The sequence below is a fragment of the Equus caballus genome, chromosome 25 (assembly GCF_041296265.1).
Source record: "Equus caballus isolate H_3958 breed thoroughbred chromosome 25, TB-T2T, whole genome shotgun sequence".
Lineage (NCBI taxonomy): Eukaryota > Metazoa > Chordata > Mammalia > Perissodactyla > Equidae > Equus > Equus caballus.
In genome coordinates this window covers 9039134-9062162 of record NC_091708.1, presented here as the reverse complement: position 1 = coordinate 9062162, position 23029 = coordinate 9039134, and the positions used below count along the sequence as shown (strand labels likewise).

At 46.1% G+C, this 23029-nt stretch overlaps 2 protein-coding genes across 28 annotated transcripts in view; one reads left to right on the top strand and one right to left on the bottom strand.

The window, feature by feature from the left end:
• The first annotated feature begins 61 nt into the window (after window positions 1-61).
• Window positions 62-15015, top strand: CIMIP2B (ciliary microtubule inner protein 2B). Of its 11 annotated transcripts, none has more exons than XM_003364114.5 (6): window positions 12551-13228; window positions 13608-13834; window positions 13913-14127; window positions 14338-14389; window positions 14450-14662; window positions 14927-15015. In XM_003364114.5, the coding sequence occupies exons 1-6, from the start codon at window positions 12930-12932 to the stop codon at window positions 15013-15015; spliced, it is 1095 nt and encodes a 364-aa protein (XP_003364162.2). In that variant the 5' UTR covers window positions 12551-12929. The 11 variants fall into 11 exon arrangements, 3 of the variants coding, with proteins under 3 accessions (XP_003364162.2, XP_014591373.1, XP_001914783.2); XM_014735887.3 differs by having other exon boundaries at window positions 13913-14156; window positions 14533-14662; XM_001914748.5 differs by lacking the exon at window positions 14927-15015 and having other exon boundaries at window positions 14533-14686.
• A 107-nt stretch (window positions 15016-15122) lies between these two features.
• Window positions 15123-23029, bottom strand: part of RUSC2 (RUN and SH3 domain containing 2) — a 60306-nt gene continuing 52399 nt past the window's right edge. For 8 of the 17 annotated variants that reach the window (XM_023629640.2, XM_023629644.2, XM_023629642.2 and 5 more), the window contains 10 exons: window positions 20645-21274; window positions 20218-20403; window positions 19925-20065; window positions 18700-18776; window positions 18313-18487; window positions 18117-18222; window positions 17380-17426; window positions 16134-16950; window positions 15902-16039; window positions 15123-15818 (listed from right to left, as the gene is read on the bottom strand). In XM_023629640.2, coding sequence (XP_023485408.1) covers window positions 15617-15818; window positions 15902-16039; window positions 16134-16950; window positions 17380-17426; window positions 18117-18222; window positions 18313-18487; window positions 18700-18776; window positions 19925-20065; window positions 20218-20403; window positions 20645-21274 — 2519 coding nt within the window. In that variant the 3' untranslated portion in view covers window positions 15123-15616. The remainder of the gene's footprint in view (window positions 15819-15901; window positions 16040-16133; window positions 16951-17379; window positions 17427-18116; window positions 18223-18312; window positions 18488-18699; window positions 18777-19924; window positions 20066-20217; window positions 20404-20644; window positions 21275-23029) is intronic. The other 9 variants (XM_070250655.1, XM_070250664.1, XM_070250663.1 and 6 more) reach the window with 2 other exon arrangements.

Below are 23029 nucleotides of genomic sequence, written 5' to 3'. Positions count from 1 at the left end.
GGCCGGACGGGGGAGCCGGCGGCGCCCTCTTCAGGCGTCCTGAAGCGCTGCTTGCGCGTCTGCCGTGAAGTGGAGGGAGGCGCGCGCGCGCCGCATTCCAGCCGCCCTGGCCCAGGGTGATGGAGCCAAGTACGACCTAACTGCCAGGGGCCAACGAGAAGAGGATGAAGGCGTCCTAGATCGTAAACGGTGCTGCAGGGGCCGAGAGGGCCGGACGCTGCCTCGGCGCGCCGGGCGCGGCAGCTTCCGCGCAAGTCTGGGGAGAGTCAGTCCTTCCGGAGCCTCAGAACAACCTGGGCCTGGGCCGTGGGCGGCCTGGTCATTCTTCCAGAGGCGACTGGGTCTCAGCAAAACAAGCTCCATCATCACGTTAAGTTGATGTTAATATATGTAGTTATTTGACTTGTGAATTCGCTGTCTATACCTGTATGAGATCTATAAACACTAGGAATTTATGCCTCATGTCGTTTAAGTAATATCATAATAGATAATTTAATCCACACGTATCTGACCCTTTAGCCAAACTTTGAGAATTACTATACTACTTGGTGATGGTAATTCTAGGCAGAGGAGCCGCATTCCTGCTTTAGAAAGATCGCTGTGATGGTTCTATGGAGGCAGGGAGACTGGAGGAGGGAGGCTCTGACAGTGCTCCTGTCAGGAGAGGATGGGGCACTGAACTAGGATAGGGTCTGTGGGGGACTGGAATTGGCCACCCCGAGATACCTCTCTTTGGCATGAGGATTATTTGGGGCTGGTTACTTTTTTTTTTTTTTTTAAGATTGGCACCTGGGCTAACAACTGTTGCCAATCTTTTTTTTTCCCTGCTTTATCTCCCCACCCCCCACACAGTTGTATATCTTAGTTGCAGGTCCTTCTAGTTGTGGTATGTGGGACACCGCCGCAAGGTGGCCTGACGAGCGGTGCCATGTCTGCGCCCAAGATCTGAACCCTGGGCCGCCGCAGCGGAGCGCACGAACTTAATCACTTAGCCACGGCCGCTGCGCGGACTTCACCACTCGGCCACGGAGCCGACCCCTGGGCTGGTTACTTTTAAAAACTGCAGACCTGAGGGAAACTTGAGAAGCAGAAGTAACCCTTTGTTAAGAGACATTTACATTTGTAAAGGAAATCTCCATCTGTAAAGGCGTCTCCCTCTCTGAACCAGGAAGAAGGGGGGATGACCTTATCTCTAGAAACTCTCATCAATGTGGAAGGCAAGGACTCAAGTCTGCATAATGACCTGACTCTTGTTTACTGTACTTATCTGGTAATCTCCCATAACTGACTCCCCTCACCCCCAACATCCTCCTTCCTCTTTAGCTGAGGATGGTATTTAAGGTGAGAGCATCCCCCATTTTGGTGAGTTGCTCAGTTTGCCTGCGCCTCTCCCATGTGTACATATTATAAAGCTTAGTTTAATTTTCTCCTCTTATTCTGTCTTGTGAATTTAATTCGTTGTCCAGCGAGAAGGACCAAGAGTGGCTAGAGGAAATGTCTCCTTCCCCTACAGGATAGTAGGGAAGGAGAGGAGGAAACGTTCAACTAGTGTGGGAAAACTTGCTGATTGAGTAGGATCCAAAGTCAGACCGCCCTGTGGGGAGAAGGAGCATCAGCCAGGGTAATTTTTTAAGGTTCTAGCTTAGATGACTGGGTGATATCAACTGACCTAAAGAATCCAGGAGGAGGAAAGTTTGGGTGGGGGAAGATAGATGATTGCTAAAGCGTGATGGTGAAGGAAACTGAAGGTGATGCCATCACCCAAGTAGGGTGTACAGAGGGAGAAATAGGCGACAGTGGAATCCTGGGGAACACAAACATTAAAGGGTACGTGGACAAAGAGATGTCCATGAAAGAAACTGAGGGGAAATAAGCTGAAAAATGCAAAGAGAATCTAGAGAGTCTGGTGCTATGGAATCTTAGGAATGGAGAGTTTAGGCAAAGTGGAATAATGAACAGCATTAAATGGTGCAGAGATAAGTCTGCTAAGTTTTAAATGTTCCTTGAGTTAGGCAATTAGATCTTTTTGTTGTTTTTCAGACTTTTTATGATAGAAAATATCAAACATTAAAAAAAAAGGACAGAACAATGAACCCTTATTTAATCTGGGTGAATAAGACCATTTTGTTGGAGACCCATTGTGCAAAATCTCTTACTCATGCCTCAGTTGTGCTGTTGCCGTAAATGACCTGGCCGAGGTGAAGGTACCTGCTTTCCTTTACCTTCTATGCTAATGATTTGCTATTGATCAATTCATGGCCAATCTTGTTTCAGCTCTCTCCTCCCAGCGAGTTATTGGATGCATGTTTCTGACATTATATCATTTAATCAATAAATATTTTAGTATGTTATCTCTAAAAGATATTCTTTTTTAAAACAAAATCACAGTACCATTAAACAGAATTCTTTAATATCATCAAGTATCCAGTTGTTCACATTTTCCCCATTGTCTTATAAATTTTTTTTTTCAAATATTGGCACCTGAGCTAACACCTGTTGCCAATCTTTTTTTTTCCTTCTTCTTCTCTCCAAAGCCCCCTAGTATATAGTTGTATATTCTCGTTGTGCCTCTGGTTGTGCTATGTGGGATGCCACCTCAGCATGGCTTGAGGAGCGGTGCTGGGTCCCTACCCAGGATCCGAACTGGCAAAACCCTGGGCCGCCAAAGCGGAGCCTGTGAACTTAACCACTCGGTCATGGCCCCAGATGTTTAGTTTTTAAAAATAGTTTATTTGACTTAAATCTAAATAAGATCTATACTTCTCAGCTGATATATCTCTTAAATGTTCTTAACTCTTTAAGTCCATGCTCCATCTTTTTTCCTTTACTACTTTTTTTTTTAGAAGAAAACAGGTCATGTGTCCTGTAGGGTTTCCTCAAAGTCTGAATTTGCTGAGCTGCTTCTGGTGTAATTTAGCATATTCCTCCATCTCCTGTATTTCTTGTAAATTGGTTAGAGACTTAGATTTAGATTTGATTATTTTGGCAAAAGTAATTCATAGGTGGTTTTAATACTTCTATCAGGAGGTATAGAGTGGTGGTCTTTTTGTGATGTTAGTAGCTGATGATGATCATTGTTTAGACCAGAGTGTTTCAAAACACCTGGCACTCTTGGCATTTTGCACCAGATAATTCTTTATTGTAGAGGCTGTCCTGTGCATTGTTGGATGTTTAGCAGCGTCCTTGGTCTCTACCCACTTGTTATCAGTAGCAACTCCCTCAAATGTGACAACCGAAAATGTCTGTAGACATTGCCAGTTGTCCCTGATTGAAAACCACTGGTCTAGACTCATTAATATAGGACTTAGAAAATAATATTCTCATTCTATCATTCCTTCTTTGTTTATTAGGTAGAATACTTGTACAAAGAGAAACTTTTCCACATTAACTATTTGTTACCCATAGATATATTTTATGTAGGAAAGGCAAGAAAAATGCTTGATTTTTTTCACTTTTATTTTACCAGCTTTCAAAGTAATGAGTTGGTTCCCTAGCATCCTCCAAAGATCACCAATGAGTTTGTTTTAGGATCATTATGAACTCAGATTTTAGCACATATATGTGATATGTTTCAATTGTTGCCAGTTATTATCAGTTTCAATGTTTAACTTGTCTTATTTTGGCCAATGGGAACTTATTCAAGTTGGCTCCTGAGTCCCTTTGACACAATTTTTAAGGTTTCTTGCTATTTGATATGATAAAATGTTCCAGGCTCATTTTATCCATTCCTAGGCTAGAGTGGGTATCAGCTATTTTTTCCAGTGATTCCTGGTTCCTTTTAGTTGGAAATGGCATTTAGATACCACAATCTGGGTATTAGGGGTATAAGGTTATTTGACTTTAGGAAGAGCAGTTAAATGAATATAGTCTATTCCTATTCTCAAAACAGTCCCCTCCATTATCTCTTTACTATGAAAAATTTCAAACATGCAGAAAAGATGAAGGAATGCGCAATGAACACCTGTATACCCTCACCTAGATTCAATAATTGTTAACATTTTGTTGTGTTTTTTCTCTCTCTAATGTGGTATCATATGGTTTGATAGGATAGGATATAATATGATTTTTTATTGTACCATTTGAAAATAAGTTGCAGGCATCATGACACTTCTTTAGCATTATCTGCTAAGATAATTTTCTATGTAACCGTAATACTATTATTACATCCTGAATCACTTTCTTCATTTGGTTTCTTGGTTCTCCTCATGTCTCATTGGCTGCTGCTGCTAGGTCTCTTTGGCTGATTCTTCTTCGTCTTCCTTGACCGTTAATCAGTGGTGTACCCGGAGCTCCATTATCAGACCTCTTTTCTCTCTACACACATACACGGTGAGTCATTCCATTAACTCTAAGGCTTTAAAAGCTGTTTATATGCGAATAACTCCCATTTTCTTTCTCTTGCCCTAACCTCTCCTCAGAACTCTAGAGTCCTATATTCAGTTCCTTACTTATCATCTCCAGTTGGATATCTAATTGGCTTTTCAAAATTGATGAGTACAAAACTCTCTCTTGATTCCTGCCTCTCTTCCCCAGCTTTTCTCTAGGGCTTCCCCATCTCAATAAATCCAATCTATCAGATGCTCAGGCAAGACAATTCGAGTTATCCTTGACCCACTCTTTTTCTCTACCCCATATCTGGCCAATCAGCAACCTGTATGCTGTATGTTTGAAATCTATCCATAATTTGACCACTCTGACATTTCCACTGCCTTTAACCCCAATCTAAGCCACCACTATCTCTCGCTGGATTGTTACAATAGCCTCCTTTCTGGTGTCCCTGCTCATGCCTTGGTTGTACACAGCAGCCAGAATACTCCTTTCAAAGTGTAAATCAGATCATTTTATCTCTCTGCCCAAAACCTGTCATCTGCCTCAGAATCAAATCCAAAATCTTTCCTGTAGTTTTCTTTGTCTTTCTAATATTTATACCTTTGATTTCTATTCCCTTGCTTAAGACATTGAATATAATGTTAAGTAGTGGCAGTAGATGCTCTTATCTTATTCCTGATCTTTAGAAGAATGCCTTTAATGTTTTACTGTTAAGTTTCATGTTTACTGTGGGGTTTTTTTTGGTAGCTACCTATACCAATTAGCTATTACCACAAAAGTGCCATGTAACTAACCATATCAAAACTCAGTGGAGGGCCAGCCCCATGGCCGAGCAGTTAAGTTTGCATGCTCCACTTCGGTGGCCCAGGGTTTCTCTGGTTCAGATCCTGGGCATGAACATGGCACCGATTGTCAGGCCATGCTGAGGTGGCATCCCCCATGCCACAACTAGAAGGATCCACAACTAAAATATACAAGTATGTACTGGGGGGGTTTGGGGAGAAAAAGCAGAAAAAAACCCCCCAAAAACCCTCAGTGGCATAAAACAATTATTTAGTCTCATAAATCTGTGGGTTGACTGGGGTCAGCATTCTGAACTGGGATTGGCTGGATGCTCTTGCTGTGCTCCATCTGTCTCTTACTCCTTCTGGGACCAGCAGGATAGTCTGGGCATGTTCTTCTCATGGTGATGGAAGAAGGGCAAGAAGACAAGCAGTTTTTCAACTACTTTTCATGTCTTCAGGTTCCATCGTCTGTCAACTTCCAATGGTCAGAGGAAGTCATATGGCCAAGCCCAAACTATACTCAGTCTACAGAGGTGGGAGGAGGAAGGGAGGAAAAATTTCTAAACAATGGTACATTACATTAGTTAATTTTCTAATGTTAAACCAGCTTTGCATTTATAGAATAAACCTGTCTTGATCTTGATGTGTTCTTTATTTTTTACCTTATTAGATTTGGCTTGCTTTTTTTTCATATTTTACAGTTTTATTTTTTATTAGCTTTATATTGAGATGTACTTTATATACCATATAGTTCACCCACTTGAAGTGTACAGTTCAGGGGCGAGCCTGGTGGCGCAGCAGTTAAGTTTGAAGGTTCCGCTTCAGTGGCCTAAGGTTCGCTGGTTTGGATCCCAGGTGTGGACCTACACACCGCTTGGCAAGCCATGCTGTGGCAGGCATCCCACATATAAAGTAGAGAAAGATGGGCATAGATGTTAGCTCAGGGCCAGTCTTCCTCAGCAAAAAGAGGAGAATTGGCAGCAGATGTTACCTTGGGGCTAATCTTCCTCAAAAATACATAAGTAAATAAATAAATAAATAAATAAAGTGTACAAATCAGTGGTTTTTATTATATTCACAGAGTTGTACAACTATCATCACAATCAGTTCTAGAATATTTTAATCATCCCAAGGAGAAGCCTCATATCCATTAGCAGTCACTCCCTGTTATTTCCCCCAAACTTCCTTACCCCCAGCCCTAGGCAACCATGAATTCACTTTCTGATTGTATAGATTTGCTATTCTGGACATTTCATATATGGAATCATACAATACATGGTCTATTGTATCTTGGTTTTTTTTACTTAGCATAATGTTTTCAAGGTTCATCTATATTATAGCATGTATCAGTACTTCGTTCTTTTTTTATTGCTGAGTAATATTCCATTGTGTGAATATATCATGTTTATTTAGCTGTTCATCAGTTGATGGTCATTGGAGTTATTTCCGCTTTTTTGCTATTATGAAGAATGCTGCTACGAACAATCCTGTCTACATTTTTGTGTGACATATGTTTCATTGTCTCATGTCGCTTTTTTGTTTTATTTTGTTTTGTTCCTCTATTCCTCCTTTACTACCTTTGGTTTAAATAAATATTTGTTAGCATACTATTTTAGTTTTCCTGTTTTTTTTTTAAACATATATTTTAATTACTTTCTTTTTCTTTTTTTTTTTTTTAAAGATTTTATTTTTCCTTTTTCTCCCCAAAGCTCCCCCAGTACATAGTTGTATATATTTTTTTTACTTGTGGCCTGTGGGACGCCACTTCAGCATGGCTGGATGAGTGGTGCCATGTCCATGCCCAGGATTCGAACTGGCAAAACCCTGGTCAGCCTAAGTGGAGCGCACGAACTTAACCACTGGGCCATGGGGCAGGCCCCCTTAATTACTTTCTTAATGGTTGCTCTAGGGATTACAGTCTAGTCAAATTGTTGAAAGACAAGCACACAAAAATGAAAACTATGTTCACAAAAAGATGTGTACACAAATGTTCACAGCAGTATTATTTATAATGGCCTCAAATTTGAAGAAATCCTCATGTTCATAAACTGGTGAATGGATAAAGAAATTGTAGTATATCCCTACTATAGAATATTACTGAGCAATTAAAAGGAATGAAATACTCATACACACAACGTGGATGAATTTCAAAACTTGCTAAGTGAAAGAAGTCATACGCAAAAGGCTATATACTGTAAAATTCCATTTACATGAAATTCCAGAAAAAGGCAAAATTCTAATGTCAGAAAGCAGATTGTTGGATGCCTGGGATGGGGAAGGGAATTCAGAAAAGAAAAAAAAAAAGATAAAATCTTGAAAGCAGCAAAAGAATCATGACTTGTAAGGTACATGGGAACAACAACTAATGGCTGACTTCTCAGGCCAGAAGGCAGTGGAATCTCATATTCCAAGTGCTAAAAGAAAAAAACTGAATCAAGAATTCTATATCCAGCAAAACTACCCTTTAAAAATAACCTACCCAGCCCTAGGTTTATAAACAAACATTTATTTGTTATAAATAAATATAAATAAATATTTAATATAAATTAATATAAATATAAAAAAATATTTATTTAAACCAAAAGAAGGTAGTAAAGAAGGAACAGAGGAACAAAACAAAACAAAGGCAAAATAAAGACATTCCCAGATACACAGAGACTGAGATAATTTGTCACTAGCAGACTTGCCTGACTTACAAAAAAATACTAAAGGTTGAAAGGAAGTGATGCCAGAGCATAACAGGAATCCACGGGAAGACATAGGTCAAACTTTCTGGTGTCTTTGCATGTCTTGTAACTTTTTGTTGAATACTAGACATTTTAGATAATAAATTGTAGCAACTCTGGAGTCTGATACACATACCCTGTCTCTCTCACACACACACACATACATGCTGGATTGTTATTTTGTTTGTTTAGTAACTTGCCTGGGCTAAAACGGTTATCTATCGACCTGCTGATGCCTCTGCTCAGGTTTTTCCCCCTTGTTTTTACTTTTAAGTCTGGCTTCTTTGGGATAGTGCCTGTGTCTGTATATCTTAGTGTTCAGATGTTGTGCTCAATCGCCTTGCACTAGTAAGGCTACACTCTCTGCTGATGGGTCTGGTAATGGGTCTGGGAAGCACATTCAAGCTCAGGCCCTTTTCAAAGTTGACCTGGCCTTTACTTTCCACCAGGCTCTCTCGTGTCTTCTTTGTACATGTGCACAGGCTCTGTTGGCCAGGGATGTGTAGGTGGTTTGAGCCCACTCTAGTCCCTGCTGTGCATTTACAAAGCCTCTGGTCAACCATGGATGTGTGGAGAGCTTTACAAACCCCCTAAAGCTGTTTCATTTCCTGGAACTCCCTGTTAAATGCATGTATAGTCTGCTGGTCCATTGCTTCCCCCGTACAGGCCCACAGCACCAGGCTATAGGAGCCATGCTTCCTCTTTGTTCATTTGTTCTGTGTTCTTGTTAATGTGTTCTTCTGTGTCTGGCTTATTTCACTTAGCATAATGTCCTCCAGGTTCATCCATGTTGTCCCCTACTTCTTGAAAGCTCATCTTTGCATTTGAAAATGTTTTATGATTTTTTTTTTTTTTAAAGATTTTTTTATTTTTTCCTTTTTCTCCCCAATGCCCCCCGGTACATAGTTGTGTATTCTTCGTTGTGGGTTCCTCTAGTTGTGGCATGTGGGACGCTGCCTCAGCATGGTTTGATGAGCAGTGCCATGTCCGCGCTCAGGATTCGAACCAACGAAACACTGGGCCGCCTGCAGCAGAGCGTGCGAACTTAACCACTCAGCCACGGGGCCAGCCCCGTTTTATGATATTTTATAAAATATTTTGTAAATATTTCATGAAACATTTTATCAGCATTTTCAGTTTTCAGTGAGAGAGTTAATCAAGCTAACTAGCTCACTATAATGCTGAAAATAGTTCCCATTATGTTTTTTTAAGTCCTTTTCTTTGCCTTTGGTTTCACTACAATGTTTTAGACATAAGTTCTAGAAAATGTACAGCCCTTCTCTCTTTGTAGAATGCCTCTCCTCAATTCTCTCTATTCTCATTTAAGACTCCAGTTAGAATATGTTAGAATTTTTAATTCTTCCATCCATCTCTAACACCTTTTTAATATTTTGTCTCCTTTATCTCCCTGCTGTATTCTGAGTTATTTCTTTATTTTCCAGTTGAGCAATTTTCTCTTCAGCTGGATCTGATCTTCTGTTTTACCTTTGAATTTAGTTTATTTGAACATTTTTATCCTAGAAATATCTTTTTTTCCTCAAAATTTGGCTGTTTATTCCTGATAATTTCTTGGAGCTTGTGTATGTAACCTGTATTTCTTAAAATATTTTATACAAAACGTTTCTATATTCTGTATCTGACCATTGTAGCTGTAGTTCTTGGGAGCTCTAAATCTATTGTTTGATGTTTCTACTGACTCATACATGGTGGCTTGATTTTTTTGTACATTTGGTAATCTTTGATTGTGGACTGATTCCTTGATCTTAATCTGTGGGAGCCTTATACATCTAAACTGGTGAAGTCTCCCCCCAGGGAGGGTTTGTTTCTCATTCTGTTGTAGACGAGGTTTACCACTAACAATGACTACCCATTCTCTCTCAGCTTAGCATGAGACTATCAGCTTCAGCTACCCTACCTTACCACTGGCCTAAGCATCAGTCCACTCCCTGACTTATAGCTCCTTAGGGGAAGCCATTGTCAAGTCTCAGGACTGAAGGAGATGACAATGGCCATGTTTTTCTCCTTCCTTAGAAGGGAAGGGAGTCAGGTTTCCTCTCTCATGATGTGACTGCTATCACCCATTAGAGATACATTTTCTTCAGTGCGCCTTTATTGGTATCACACCACAAACCAGGGATGCCCTCAGAACAGCCCCTCTTCTCCATGCCACCTGCCCCAATTCACATTTTATTGTTTTTGTTTTGTTTATTGTTGTTTTTGAGGGGAAGATGTGCTTTTTTTTTTTTTTTTTTAGGAAGATTAGCCCTGAGCTAACTACTGCCAATCCTCCTCTTTTTGCTGACGAAGACTGGCCCTGAGCTAACATCCATGCCCATCTTCCTCTACTTTACCTGTGGGATGCCTACCACAGCATGGCTTTTGCCAAGCGGTGCCATGTCCACACCCAGGATCTGAACTGGCAAACCCTGGGCCATTGAGAAATGGAACGTGCACACTTAACTGCTGCACCACCAGGCTGGCCCCAAGGAAGGTGTGCTCTTGAAGACCCTTTTCTCTGTGTGAACCAGCAACACGTATACCATATATTGTTGATTTGCTTTAGATAGTCCTCTGAAGAACAACTGTTCTGCCATAGTCCTGGAAGTGGAAGTCCTCACTGTGTCATTTAATTGGTAATTCTGGCTAATAAGAAATCTATTGATGGGGCCGGCCCTGTGGCCAACTGGTTGGATTTGTGTGCTCTGCTTTGGCAGCCCTGGGTTTCCCCACTTTGGATTCTGTGCATAGACATGGTACCGCTCATCAGGCAGTGCTGGGGTGGTGTCCTACATAGTACAACCAGAAGGACCTACAACTAGAATATACAACTATGTACTGGGAGGCTTTGGGGAGAAGCAGAAGGGAAAAAAAAGAAGATTGGCAACAGATGTTAGCTCAGGTGGCAATCTTTAAAAAAAAAAGTGAGCTATTGACATTTCAATTTATTTTTCATGTAATAAGCCATCTTAGTACTCTTACTAGTTATTGTTTTTCAGCTGCTTCTCAGGGTTTTGTAAGTTAAGCAGATGGTAATTTTTTTTCTTCATTTCCAACATTTAAGGTTCTTATTATTTTTGTTTTATGCACTGTGTAGACCATCTAGAATACTGTTGAATAATAAAGGTGGTAGTGATCAGTCCTGTTTAGGTTTTGACTTTTATAAGATTGCCTGAAGTGAAGGACTATCAACCTTACATGCTAGCATCCATCTTACGCCCACGGCAAACACAGTCAGTTCTTCATGCTTCTCTCTGCTGAGCCACGGCCCTATTTCAGAACCTCACAGTAACACCCCACAGATGGCTACAGTTGACTGGGTTTAGTATGACACATGAGATGTTTGCCAGTCCTGGCTCTGGCTTTTCTGTTTGATGTAGTTTGATACTGGCTGTTCATTTAAAATATTCTTTATTATGTTTCTAATCCTGGTTTACTAAAAATCCTTTTTTAAAAATCACAAATAGATATTTAATTTTATAAAGGTTCCCCCAATATCTGTCAGGGCGATCAAATAGCTTATATTTTCTTTGGTTCATTCCTATGTTAATTACATTGATATATTTTTCCAGTTCTATCATTGTTGCGGTCCTGGAATAAATCCTACTAGTCTTCTTTTTTTTTTAGACTTTTAAAAAATGTTTTCCTTTTTCTCCCCAAAGCCCCCCGGTACATAGTTGTATATTTTTTAGTTGTAGGTCCTTCTAGCTGTGGCATGTGGGACGCCGCCTCAGCATGGCTTTGATGAACAGTGCCACGTCCACGCCCAAGATCCGAACTGGCAAAACCCTGGGCTGCCGAAGCAGAGTGTGTGAACTTAACCACTTGGTCACAGGGCCGGCCCCTAAATTATTTTATTGAGGCCATATTGGCTTATGACATTTTGTAAATTTCAGGTGTATGCTATTATATTTCAGTTTCTGTACAGATTGCATTGTGCTCACCACCAGTAGTCTAGTTTTTATCTGTCACCACACATGTGTCCCTGTACCCCTTTCGACTTCCCCCGACCCTCTTCCCCTCAGGTAACTATCACTCTGTTCTCTTTATCAATGTGTGTGTTTGTTTATCTTACACATATGAGTAAAATCACGTGGTATTTGTCTTTCTCTGACTTTTTTCACTTAGTGTAATATCCTCAAGGTCCATTCATGTTGTCGCAAATGGCGCAATTTTGTCTTTTCTATGACTGAGCGGTATTCCATTGTCTATATATATATCAGGTCTTTATCCATTCACCCATTGATGGGCTCTTGGGTTGCTTCCACATCTTGGCTATTGTGAATAATGCTGCAGTGAACACAGGGCTGCATAAATCTCTTTGGATTGTTGATTTCATGTCCTTTGGATAACTACCCAGTAGTGGGATAGCTGGATCATATGGTAGTTCTATTTTGAATTTTTTGAGAAATCTCCATACTGCTTTCCACAGTGGCTGCACCAGTTGCATTCCCATCAGCAGTGTATGAGGGTTCCTTTTTCTCCACACCCTCTCCAACATTTGGTATTTTTAGTCTTAGTGATTATAGCCATTCTGATGGGTGTGGGGTAATAGCTCATTGTAGTTTTGATTTGCATTTCTCTGTTAATTAGTGATGTTGAACATTTTTTCATGTGCCTGTTGGCCATATGTATATCTTCTTTGGAAAAATGTCTGTTCATATCCTCTGCCCACTTTTTGATTGGGTTGTTCATTTTTTTGTTGTTGAGTTGTGAGTTCTTTATATATTTTGGAAATTAACCTCTTGTTGGATATATGATTTGCAAATATTTTTTCCCAGTTGGTGAGTTGTCTTTCATTTTATGGCTTCCTTTGCTGTGCAGAAGCTTTTTAGTCTCATGTAGTCCCACGTGTTTATTTTTTCTTTTGTTTCCCTTCCCTTTGAAAAGATACTGCTAAGGCTGATGTCAAAGAATGTACTGCCTATATTTTCTTCTAGGAATTTTATAGTTTCAGGTCTTACATTTAAGTCCTTTACCCATTTTGAGTTAATTTTTATGTATAAGATAGTGGTCTACTTTTATTCTTTGACATGTGGCTGTCCAGTTTTCCCAACACCATTTATTGAAGAGACCTTCCTTTCTCCATTGTATGTTCGTACTCAGCTCCCAGGTGGCAGGACTGTGTTCTGGAGTAGACAGACTAGCGAGCCTCTGCTCTCCTGTTCTGCTCCAGGTGGCCTTGGCAGTCATCTCACTAGCGCCCCCCTCCTTGCTCCTTCCTAGGCCCCGCCTCCTGCCTCTGGCTCGGCCCTGTAGCCCTGGACACAGTACACACAGCACAGAGCCATCGGCTCAAAGGCAAACAAAAGGAACTGCCTGGGTTCCCGGGACTATGGCCAGCATCTTCACACTGGGGCTGAACCCTCAGCACCCTCATCATATCCCGGGGTAAAACTTCTTACCCAGAGCATATCCCTGCTTCCTTCTGAGGATAGGGGTAGAGGGATAGGAGTTGTGTCCCCTAGACCTCTGGGCCAAGAGGACATAGTGGTTTGGGAGGCCCAGGGCTGGGGTATCAATGGTGTTGGTCGGAAAAGCAAAGGCAAAGTGGTAGCTGGGCTTGCCACAAAGCTCTGTGTTGTCTTCTCCATGGTAACAGGGTAACAGCAGAGGGGAAGGGTAAAACCCAGAAAGAGAACTGAGAAATGCCTCCTCCAAATATATACACAGCTGAGTCCAGAAAAGATTAGGGCTTCAAAGATCTCTGCTTCTTGGGATGGTGGGGCAGAGGGATTCTGGAGGTGACTGGGTGAGGCCTGTGCTACAGGTACACTGGACATTGCCCACTATTTCGGTTCAGCATGGGCCAGGCCTATGGTCAGATTACTGGTCATCTACTTCGGGGCTCTCCTGGCCTAGCCTGGCCCCCTGCCCATCGCACACTTCTGCCTCCCATTTGGCCTCCAAGATCTCCCGAGGTTCCCAGGAGAAGAAGCCTGCGTGTCAGGCACGGGCACAAAAGGCTCAGCTCTAGCATGATCCCTGGGTACACAGGTGTGAACAGGTGCCCCCAATCCCAGAACATGTGTCCCAAACACTAACAGAAATCTTCCTCATCCCCTGCCCACCCAGGATTTGTACCCCAGGCACAGTTCATTTTTGCCAAGAACTGCAGCCAGGTGTGGGCTGAGGCTCTGCATCATTTTACTCAGTGGCATGGGGGACAAGGGAGTCAAGAGCAGCTGCCAAAGGAGGCTAAGGGAGAAAAAGACATGGGGAAAGAGCCAACACTGGAGCCAGAGCTGGAGGCCAAGGAGGAGCCACAGCTGGGAGAGAAGGTAGAACAAGTGAGACCAAGAAAGCTGAGGGGTCTGCAGTGGGGTGGGAGTAGGGAGCCTTACATCTGTGTGGCCAGGCCTGGGGATGGCCATGAGTAGCTTGGCTGTGGGTACGGGGGACATGGAGTTGACTGCCAGCTCCACCTCCCTGGGAGCTTGTGTTAGAGCACAAGGGCTGAATTTGAAAGCCCTATTTCTTCTCTCCACTCCCCTCACAAGGCTTCCCCCTACTCCACGGATGACAGAGATCCTCGCAAGTTCTTCATGTCAGGTGAGAGGAGGTGGGTAATGACCAAAGGCGTGGGGAGGCCCCCAGGAGGTCCTGACTCAGTATCCCATCCCCCGGGCTTCACTGGTTATGTGCCCCATGCCTGCTTCCTCTTCGGCTCCAGCTTTCCTGTGCTTACCAACCAGGCACTGCCGGAATTTGGACAGATGTACTCATGGGGCAGACCTCAGAAGGATCCCAAACATCTCCTCCCACTTTCCATGACTTTCCCTCAGAACCTGGGCCTTTTACCTAACTATGGGGGCTCTGTGCCAAGTAAGGATAGTCCCAGAGGGAGGCTTTGGGGACTGGAATATCATGGAGGGGGATGGGGGGACGTGGTTTGGGGGGTTGGAACTAATAGGTAAGGGGGAACCTCGGATCATGTGGTTGAGCTTTATCATTGGGCAGAAAAGGAAACTGAGGCAGCTCACAGTGGGGAGTCAGGACCAGATTTTGGAGGGTCTGGACAACTGGCTGAGAAATAAATGGCTTTTCCATGCCACTAGTTTCAAGTGACAGACTCTCTGGGTCACACAGGGTGTAAGTTCCAGTTTGGCCACACATCTTGGCATCTCACCCATGATGCTCTGGGCCTCAGCACCCTCCAGAGGCAGCTCCTGGTGTAGGTACCTGGACTTCAAGTTCTTTCTTCCCTTTTCATCCTGTCCCAGCCATCCTTTTGGAAGGAAGAGAGATGGGCCAGAGGGTAGTGGGAGCCACAAAGAGAAAATGGTTTGGAGGCTGAGCACCTTTTTTATTAATAGGTGTAATAAATAAATAAATAAAATACATAAACAGAAGCCTGGGCTCCTCCTCCCTCTTCTGATCACCAGGTACTGGCCACAGCCTATTTACAGCTGGGGGCTTAGGGATCTGGCCCCAATACTGTTACCCCTCCTCCTCACCACCTGGCCTAGGGAACCCTGCAAATGGGCTTCTGGTCACCTCCCTCCATACAGATGTACTTGTCTGTACCCATGGAAGGGCTGGCCCAGATGGGCTGGGGAAATCCTGGCAGCCCAGTGCTGTGTCCCTTCCCTCCTTTCCTGGGTGGAGATCTGGACGAGGTCACTGGGACAATTAAGGGGGAGTAATTAATACTGAGCACAGGCATATGTGGCCCCCAGCTCTCAGTCTACTCTCAGTAGCCAAGCCAGAGGGAAGGGCTCTCAGGCTCTGAGTCTGGGGGTTATGAGGGTCCCCGAGGCCACCAGCATGCACAGGGCCTCAGTTTTGGCTGCTTCCGGGCGTTGGACTTGGAGTTGGGGTCAACGTCACGTAGGCCAGAGGCACCAGGCCCATGTCAGTGCCACGGCTGCAATGCAGCCAGTCTCCTTTGGCTGGCCCCAGCACCCGTAGGATGTCTCCCTTGTGGAAGCTCAGCTGTCCAGGGCCTGTGGCCAGATGGTGGCACAGTGCCTTCACCTTGCTGGGGAAACAACAAATGAATGTCAGAGAAACCCCACCCAAAGCCAAACGCAGCCCCTAATCCTTCTGTCCCCCAGGACTCACCATGGAGGCTTGGAGGGCAGGGCTGGAGGGTGTGGCTCCTGCAGGCTCTCCCTGGGCTCTGGCTCCCGGCGGGCACCCACTGTCTGCACCACTAGTTGGAACATGGACTTGTCCAGGCTCAGCCAGTCTGAGGGTAGCCTAGGGGAGAGCAGCCAGGGCTCTGGCTCTGTCTGTGTCCTGGCTTAGATCAGGTGCCCCACTCTCTCCATCTACACTACGGGCTGCCTCTTACCTGTTTGTGGGTCGGGCTTCCCGCTGAACCTTTCGGGACCCAAAAAGGTGTCCCCACTTGATGCCCCCAGGTGAAGGCTCAGAGGTTCCTTCCTCATTTTCTGCTGGGGGAGCAGTCGACCCCTCCCTCTCCCGACTGCGTCTCAGCTCGGCCAGCACAGAATCAGGGGGGCTTCCCATCCAGAAGGGCCAGGCCCTGCCCAGAGTCTCCTCAGGGGCAGGGCAGGCCTCAGCTCCCTCCACGACTCCCTCCCGGGGGGGTGGCCCCCTGCCTCCGGCTCCTTTCTTTTTCTCACTGCTGCTGCCACTGCTGCTATTGCTGCCACCTCGGGGAAACCTAGAACCCTCAGTGGAGCCATCGATGTAGACCTGGGAGCTCTGCATGAGCTGGTACCACCAGCCAGCCTGCCCACCTTGGGCCCACCTGCCACGCCCTGAGCCCCCAGCTGCCTCTGCCATCTCTTCTGTCTCTTCTTCTTCCTCTTCATCTTCTCCACCTTCTGGGGCACCCACACCCTTCACCCGCTCCCCATGGGCTGCCCTGTCCATGTCTCCAGGGCCCTCCTGGCCCCGGGCCTGGGCCAACTGCAGCGTTGAGTGGGCGGATAGCAGCAGGTCCTGGGACACCCGCAGCAGCTCCTTGTGCTGCCGCTGCTGCTGCCCACTTTGCAGCAGCCGGTGCTGGAAGAGCAAGTCGAGGCTGAAGGGCAGCAGGGCCAGGGGCTGTAGCAGCAGCAGCAGCTCCTCAAAGAGGCCGGGGCACACGGTATGTGCTGCGCTCAGGAAGCCCCATGGCTGGTAGTGGGTCTGGATGATATCTGGGGGAGAAAGAGAGAGGGACTGAGCCACAAAGAGAGGCAGAGCCTAGCCTAGGGTGGGCCTGTGAAAGCCAGCCTGGGCAAAGCCACCAGCTGTGGAGTGTGCCACTTACAAGTACAACAGCGTAAATGATGCCTCCTGAAGTTGTGCGGAGCATAAACTCCACATCTTTAAGTGGAGGCCCCGAGTGGAGGAGAGAGGTGTTGGGATTCCTGGCCACCCTGACTTCCAGATTGCCTGACTCCAAGGCTCTAACACAAGCAGAAGCTGGGGAGGACTGCGTAAAAGCCTAAGCTTTGAGAATGAAAGCTTGTGTTGTTCCCCTCCCCACCTCTAGCATCTGAAAAGACAGCTCTGCCTCCCTCTTTTGATCATCTGAGGTCTGGCTTATGCTGAGCTGCAAGAGAGAGCAGGGTTCTGGGCATTACCTTCGTGGTTATAGAGGTGATTAAACCAGAACTCCAGGGACCGGATGCTGTAGGGAGATAGGAGGAGAGTTGAGTCTTGTGTGGATATAGCCAGATGATAAGGTACAAGGGAGACAGACCTAGGGCAGGGGTATAAGTGAACACCTCCTTTCTACGGCAGGGATGCTACCCGTTTCATTTCATGTAATAAAGTTCTAGAAAGTCAGTGGGGATGTAGGAAGGGGGTGAACATTTGATTCATAAGCCAATCACTTCCTCCTAGAATGGAGTTGGCCTGCAAAAGACCCGAGAAGTCAGGGCAGCTACTGAAGGAGAGTACAGGGTAGCTCAGGAAATGACCTGAGCCCATACTTGAGAAAGAAGAATACTGTGATGTGGGTCCCAAGGTGGACTTAGGGTCAAGCAAGATTTGGAAGCAGTGCTGGAATTGAGAGGATCAGGGTTTACAATATCCGGAGAAACTGAGAACCAGATTAATTTTCAAATAAACCAGATTATGGATTTATAAAAGCAGAAGACCATGTTGATGATCACTGCCAGAGGGTCGTGGGTGTGGTGGGAAACCAGGGACCTACTGAGAGAAGCTATAGTTAGGTAGGGAGAAAGTGAGGCTGGGCCCTGGCTACAGATCCCACAGATCCCCTTTTTGTCTCAGTCTAGGGAGTTGTTTCCTTATAGCTGGCAGAGCCCAGGGGAGGGGCCAGTGGTTTGCAGATCTTGCTGTTCCACACACTCACTTGAGCAGGCCGAGGATGAAGGCGTTGAAGCGCATGGTATGACTGGTGAGCTCTGGGAATTGGCTGACTTTGTTGTAGAGGCCATGCAGGACCTTGGTGGATGGGCCTGGGAGGAAGACAGAGTTGGAAGTCACACGCCCAATCTCTGGAACCCTAAATTCAGCCTGGGGTCCCCATCTTGCCACCCAGCACTTACCTAGCTGTGTGGAAGCCTCAACCACACTCCACGGCATGTTCTTCCGTTGCCCAATGATGACATCTAGCACAAAGGCCTTGAGCCCATCCTCCAGCACAGCCCGGACGGCAGGGCACAAGTACTTCAGAACCAGGTGGCCTACATTGGGGCTCACAGAACTATTCCCAAGCTTTGCCTGTGGATGCAGTAGGAAGTACAGGGAATGATTTGAAGCCTGACCTTGGTCCTCTCCGACTCTCTTAGTCACCCTTCATGGTGCTTCTCTTGCGATCCTCATCCCTAAGTATCCAACCCTGAGCTCTAGATACAAGAGAGCAAGGGAAGGTGGTAGCACAGAATAGGTGAGGGTCAGCAAGGTAGAGCTCAGCTCTCCAGTTTCTCACCTACCTTCACCCCAGGATCCCGGCTTGTGCCAAAATGGGCCACAATGAGGTCCACAGCAGTGTTAACAGCTTTCACGAGCCCTGCAAGTGAGAATTAGATGTGACAGGTCCCTAATCAAGTCCCTGGGCAACTCAGGTGGGACTGAGCCCTAAGTGGGGAGAGGGAAGGGCTTCCACACTCTCTCTCTGCCCCTGCACATGGGTCTCACCAAGGCACCAGGCCCTGGGCCTTCCTGTTTTTGCCCAGTTCTCAAGCCCCTCCTGTTTTCACCTGTCAGCCTGGACCCACCTCAATGATTCCACTGTCAAGACCTTCAAGTGTTCTCATTTCCTTGCCCTCTTAGTCCAGTCCTGGGTCAATCTAACTGTCTTCTCCACTCTGAGAAACCAGGCTATTTGCTGCTGGAGAAAGTCCAGGGCCACTCACATCAGTGACTGACCAGGGCACTTCTCTAATGTAGCCTCTACTATGCTCTCAAGTTGCCATGCCAAATCTTTACCATTCTTCTCAAGTCCTTGGTTCTACTCCACACAGAGAACAGAGGCCACTGGTCATGAATTCAACTTCCCTATCCATCCAAAAGACATAACTATAATATATCTATCCTCCCTCCCGTCTCTCACTCCCTGTATCTTGGAGGAAGGTGGCTGTTCCCCTTCTTGCCCAAAGTTCTTGCTCTCCCTAAGCTTTGAATCTCCCACTCTGCCTCTGCAAGGGACTTGGGCTTCATCCTTCTCCCTTCTCACAGGCTCCTTCCCTTCAGCCCACAATTATGCTCAATTCTTTCCCTACCATCTTTAAACAGCTCTCTGTCTTACTTCAGTGGTCCCTTATTTGATAATTGAGTGGTTCCTTGTCAGTCCGTATCTTACTAGGTGTCACCATCACGCTTACCCAAGCTGCTGGGTCCCGTAGTACTTGAACTCCCCCAATTAGAGCACTGGGCACTGATTTATGACATGGCAGTCTCCCTCACCATCCTTAGCTCCCTGAGGGAAGAGACTGAAGCCTGATTCTCAAGCATCTGATAAATGACCCTGGCCCCCTCGCACATACAACACATAGGACAAAGACTTTCTACCTCTCGCCCCAATGCCTGTACTCTAAGTCCTTCTAGCACTTGGAGTTCTCAGACAGGGAACTATTCTGGAGGGCTAGAAGGTAGGGCAACAGGCACAAATAGGTAGTGACAACAGAATTCCTGGCCTGAGCTGGGGGCAATATTCACCTTTTTTCTGAAGCAGGTCAATGGAAATGGCCTCTGAGTTGCCATCTGGGGATAGACAAAACTCAGCTGGAGGCTTCTCGGTCAAGGAAAAGGGGTCTTGGAAGTCAGGGCAGGTCAGTGGTAATGGCTTCACTACTTGACCTTGAAAGAAGAGAAAAATCAGTCCCAAGCAACTCTCTTTCCAAGAGTTGCAGCTCAGTTCTGTGCCTCATACCCTGAAGCAGTTCCTTCTCTACCCCTTCCCAGCTATGGCAGAGCCTGCCCTGGGTGTACTGGGGACCTGGCCCACAAACCATTCAGCCGGCAGTTCAGATGGCCAGCAGCACTGAGGGAGCCAGGAAACTCAAAGATGGGGTTCCTTCGGGCCAGCCGAGCTTCCTGTGGCCTTCGGTCTAGGCTCCCTGACAAGCCAGGCGGCCCTAGTGGGTTCTTCCTCCTGTACTCCCGCCACTTGAGTGCTTGAGGGGATAGGTGGTTGGCTGAAAGCAGAACAGATTAGCAGAAGAGACAGGCAAGAGTTAGTAGGAGACAGCATTTCATATCTACCCAGTGGGCCCATATAAAACATGAGGGCTGGGAGTGTGGGGATATTAACCACAGATGCTGGGGAAGGAGATGCAAACATTATAATCTCTGGCCCCAGGCTGGAGTATAAAAAGCCAATCAAAGGGGAGACAGAAGTACTTGGGGTCACGCCGGGGTGGGCAGTGAAGTTCATACCGTTACTGGGCCTGGAGGCCATGCTGCCCTCACCACCTCCCCGGGCCAGGCTCTCTGCTCGGCTGAAGCCAGATCTCCAGGAGCCCAGAGGAGGCAGGCTTCCTGTTCCATGGAGTCGGTACTCAGCCAAGGTCAGTATCTTCTGATCCTCCTTTGGTGGCTGCTGGGAGGTGGCAGGCCGGACAGCAGGAGGACAGGAGTGGCTCCATGGGGGTGGGCTTTCTGTGGCTGTGGCCTGCTCTAGGGGAGGGGAGCACGAAGTGGAAGGAGAAGAGTCGGTGCTGGGCCCAAAGGGGCCAGCACTCCGAATGGGGGAGTAGCTGCCCAGGGGTGATGGCCGTGAGGTTTCTGGCTCAGGCCCAGCTTTCCCGGCCCCTTTGTTGGCGGATGCTTGTGACTCCCCTGAAGGAGCTGGGGCTGGGACTTGAGCAGTGGGGGCAGCCAGTGGGGCAGGCTGCTGTGCACGGCTGCAGCCCGAGAGGCTGTAGAGTTGGGAAAGGCTGTGGAGGGCCCGGGCCTTGGCCAACTGCTTGGGGAAGTGGTGCTGGAACACGAAAGGCTGGATGGGCAGCGTTGTTGGCCTCTGCTCCTTGCTGTAGCGAAGGACTGGTCGGCTCTCAGCACCACCCCCTGTGGCAATAGGGATGGAGAAGGAATCAGACAGACACTGAAACCCACATGAGAGGAAGCAAAGAAGCAGACAGGAGCTGATGCTCACTGTGGAAAGGGGAACGGATGGGCAGGAACTGGGGTGTAGGACTTGAACGGGGTAGGGGGTAATCCAAGTTTGTGGAATGTGACACTGCTCCCCCTTCTTTTGTAAAACTTTTCCTATTGTTTTCGTGATACTGAACTGTCTTGTATACTCCCTTCATTTTCTTGACTTCAAAGGTAGGTGTATCTTAAGGCTGCTTTTTTTTTTTTAAAGTTTTTTTTCATTTTTCTCCCAAAGCCCCCGGTACATAGTTGTATATTTTTAGTTGTGGGTCCTTCTAGTTGTGGCATGTCCACACCCAGGATTCGAACTGGTGAAACCCTAGGCCCCCGAAGCAGAGTGCCGAACTTAACCACTGGGCCACAGGGACGGCCCTAAGGCTTAATTCTTATATCTCACTTTACACTTTATTCCTGGCACTGTTCAAGTTCAACATGCATACAGATGACTCCTGAATGCACAGCTTTAGTCTGACCTTCCTCTTGATCTCTAGATCACTGTGCTTTATGGTTCTGCTTTCACTTAAAATTTGCTCTTTAAGAACAGTTAGCTTTTCTCTTTTCTCCTTATGACTTCCATTTCTGTCAATGGCAGAACCACCATTTTCTTTGTGTCTAAGGCTTAAAGACTTGGAGCCAGTCCCAGATTTTCAGTCAAGATCATCGTCCCTTGTCTCCTCTCAAGCCAGCAGATTTCATTCTTGAGAGAATCTAACCATAATAAAATATTTCTTTACTTGCAGCCAGAATCAGCCTCCTGTCCACCCACTCCCATTCTTTTATGATCCTGACATTGGAGCGTCAGAGTCCATCCACATCAGCTCCCTCTACAGAGAGGTGTGTTCCCCAAGACTAATCCTCTCCTGGTCTTTCAGCCAGTCTCTAGGTCAGTGTCCCGCCAAACACAGGGCACAGAACTAAACACAAAACTCCAGGACACTGCACAGTAGCACTGCCTGTGTATGGGTTGTGCTTCTGATACAACACGTGCACACTGTAAACATTTGAGTGAACACAAGGTGGCGCGAGAAGCATCCACACCACCTGAACCCCCAGTGTGGCTCACTAGCACAACTCTGGCTCAGCAAGTCCGTGAGGCAGGCATTAATATCCTTACTTGACAGATCAGGGTATTGGAAATCTAGAGAGATTAAGTCCTTTGCCCAAGGTCACACAACTAGGAAGTGGCAGAGCTAGAATTCTGCCTAAGCCACAGTCCGACTATTGTTCTCTCCACTACCTTGTATTGCATGTGAAATGGTTATAAGGCCAGGTTTTCCTATCCCTCATCTTTTCCCATTTATTTACTTCAGTGAGTCTTAAGTGGACAGTGACAACCCTATCAGGGAGGTGTTTCAGAATCACTCCCAGGGGCATTTTCAAACTATGTGCTCCTGTCACCCCCAGTCAGTGCTTAGAGAGCCCCCTCTGTCATTCTCCCTTGCTCAGAATGCTCCAGCTGTACTTCCTTCTGTCCTTAAACATGCGAAGTTCATTAACATCTCAAGGGCCTTTTGCACCTGCTGTTCCTTCTGCCCGCAGTCATCTCATCATTCAGGCTTCAGCTCAAACATCACCTCCTCAGTAAGACCTCTGACCATCCCAGCCCCTCTGGCAAGTCACACTCCTATCTCATTACCCTCTTTTATTTTCTCTTTGGCATTTTTTTCA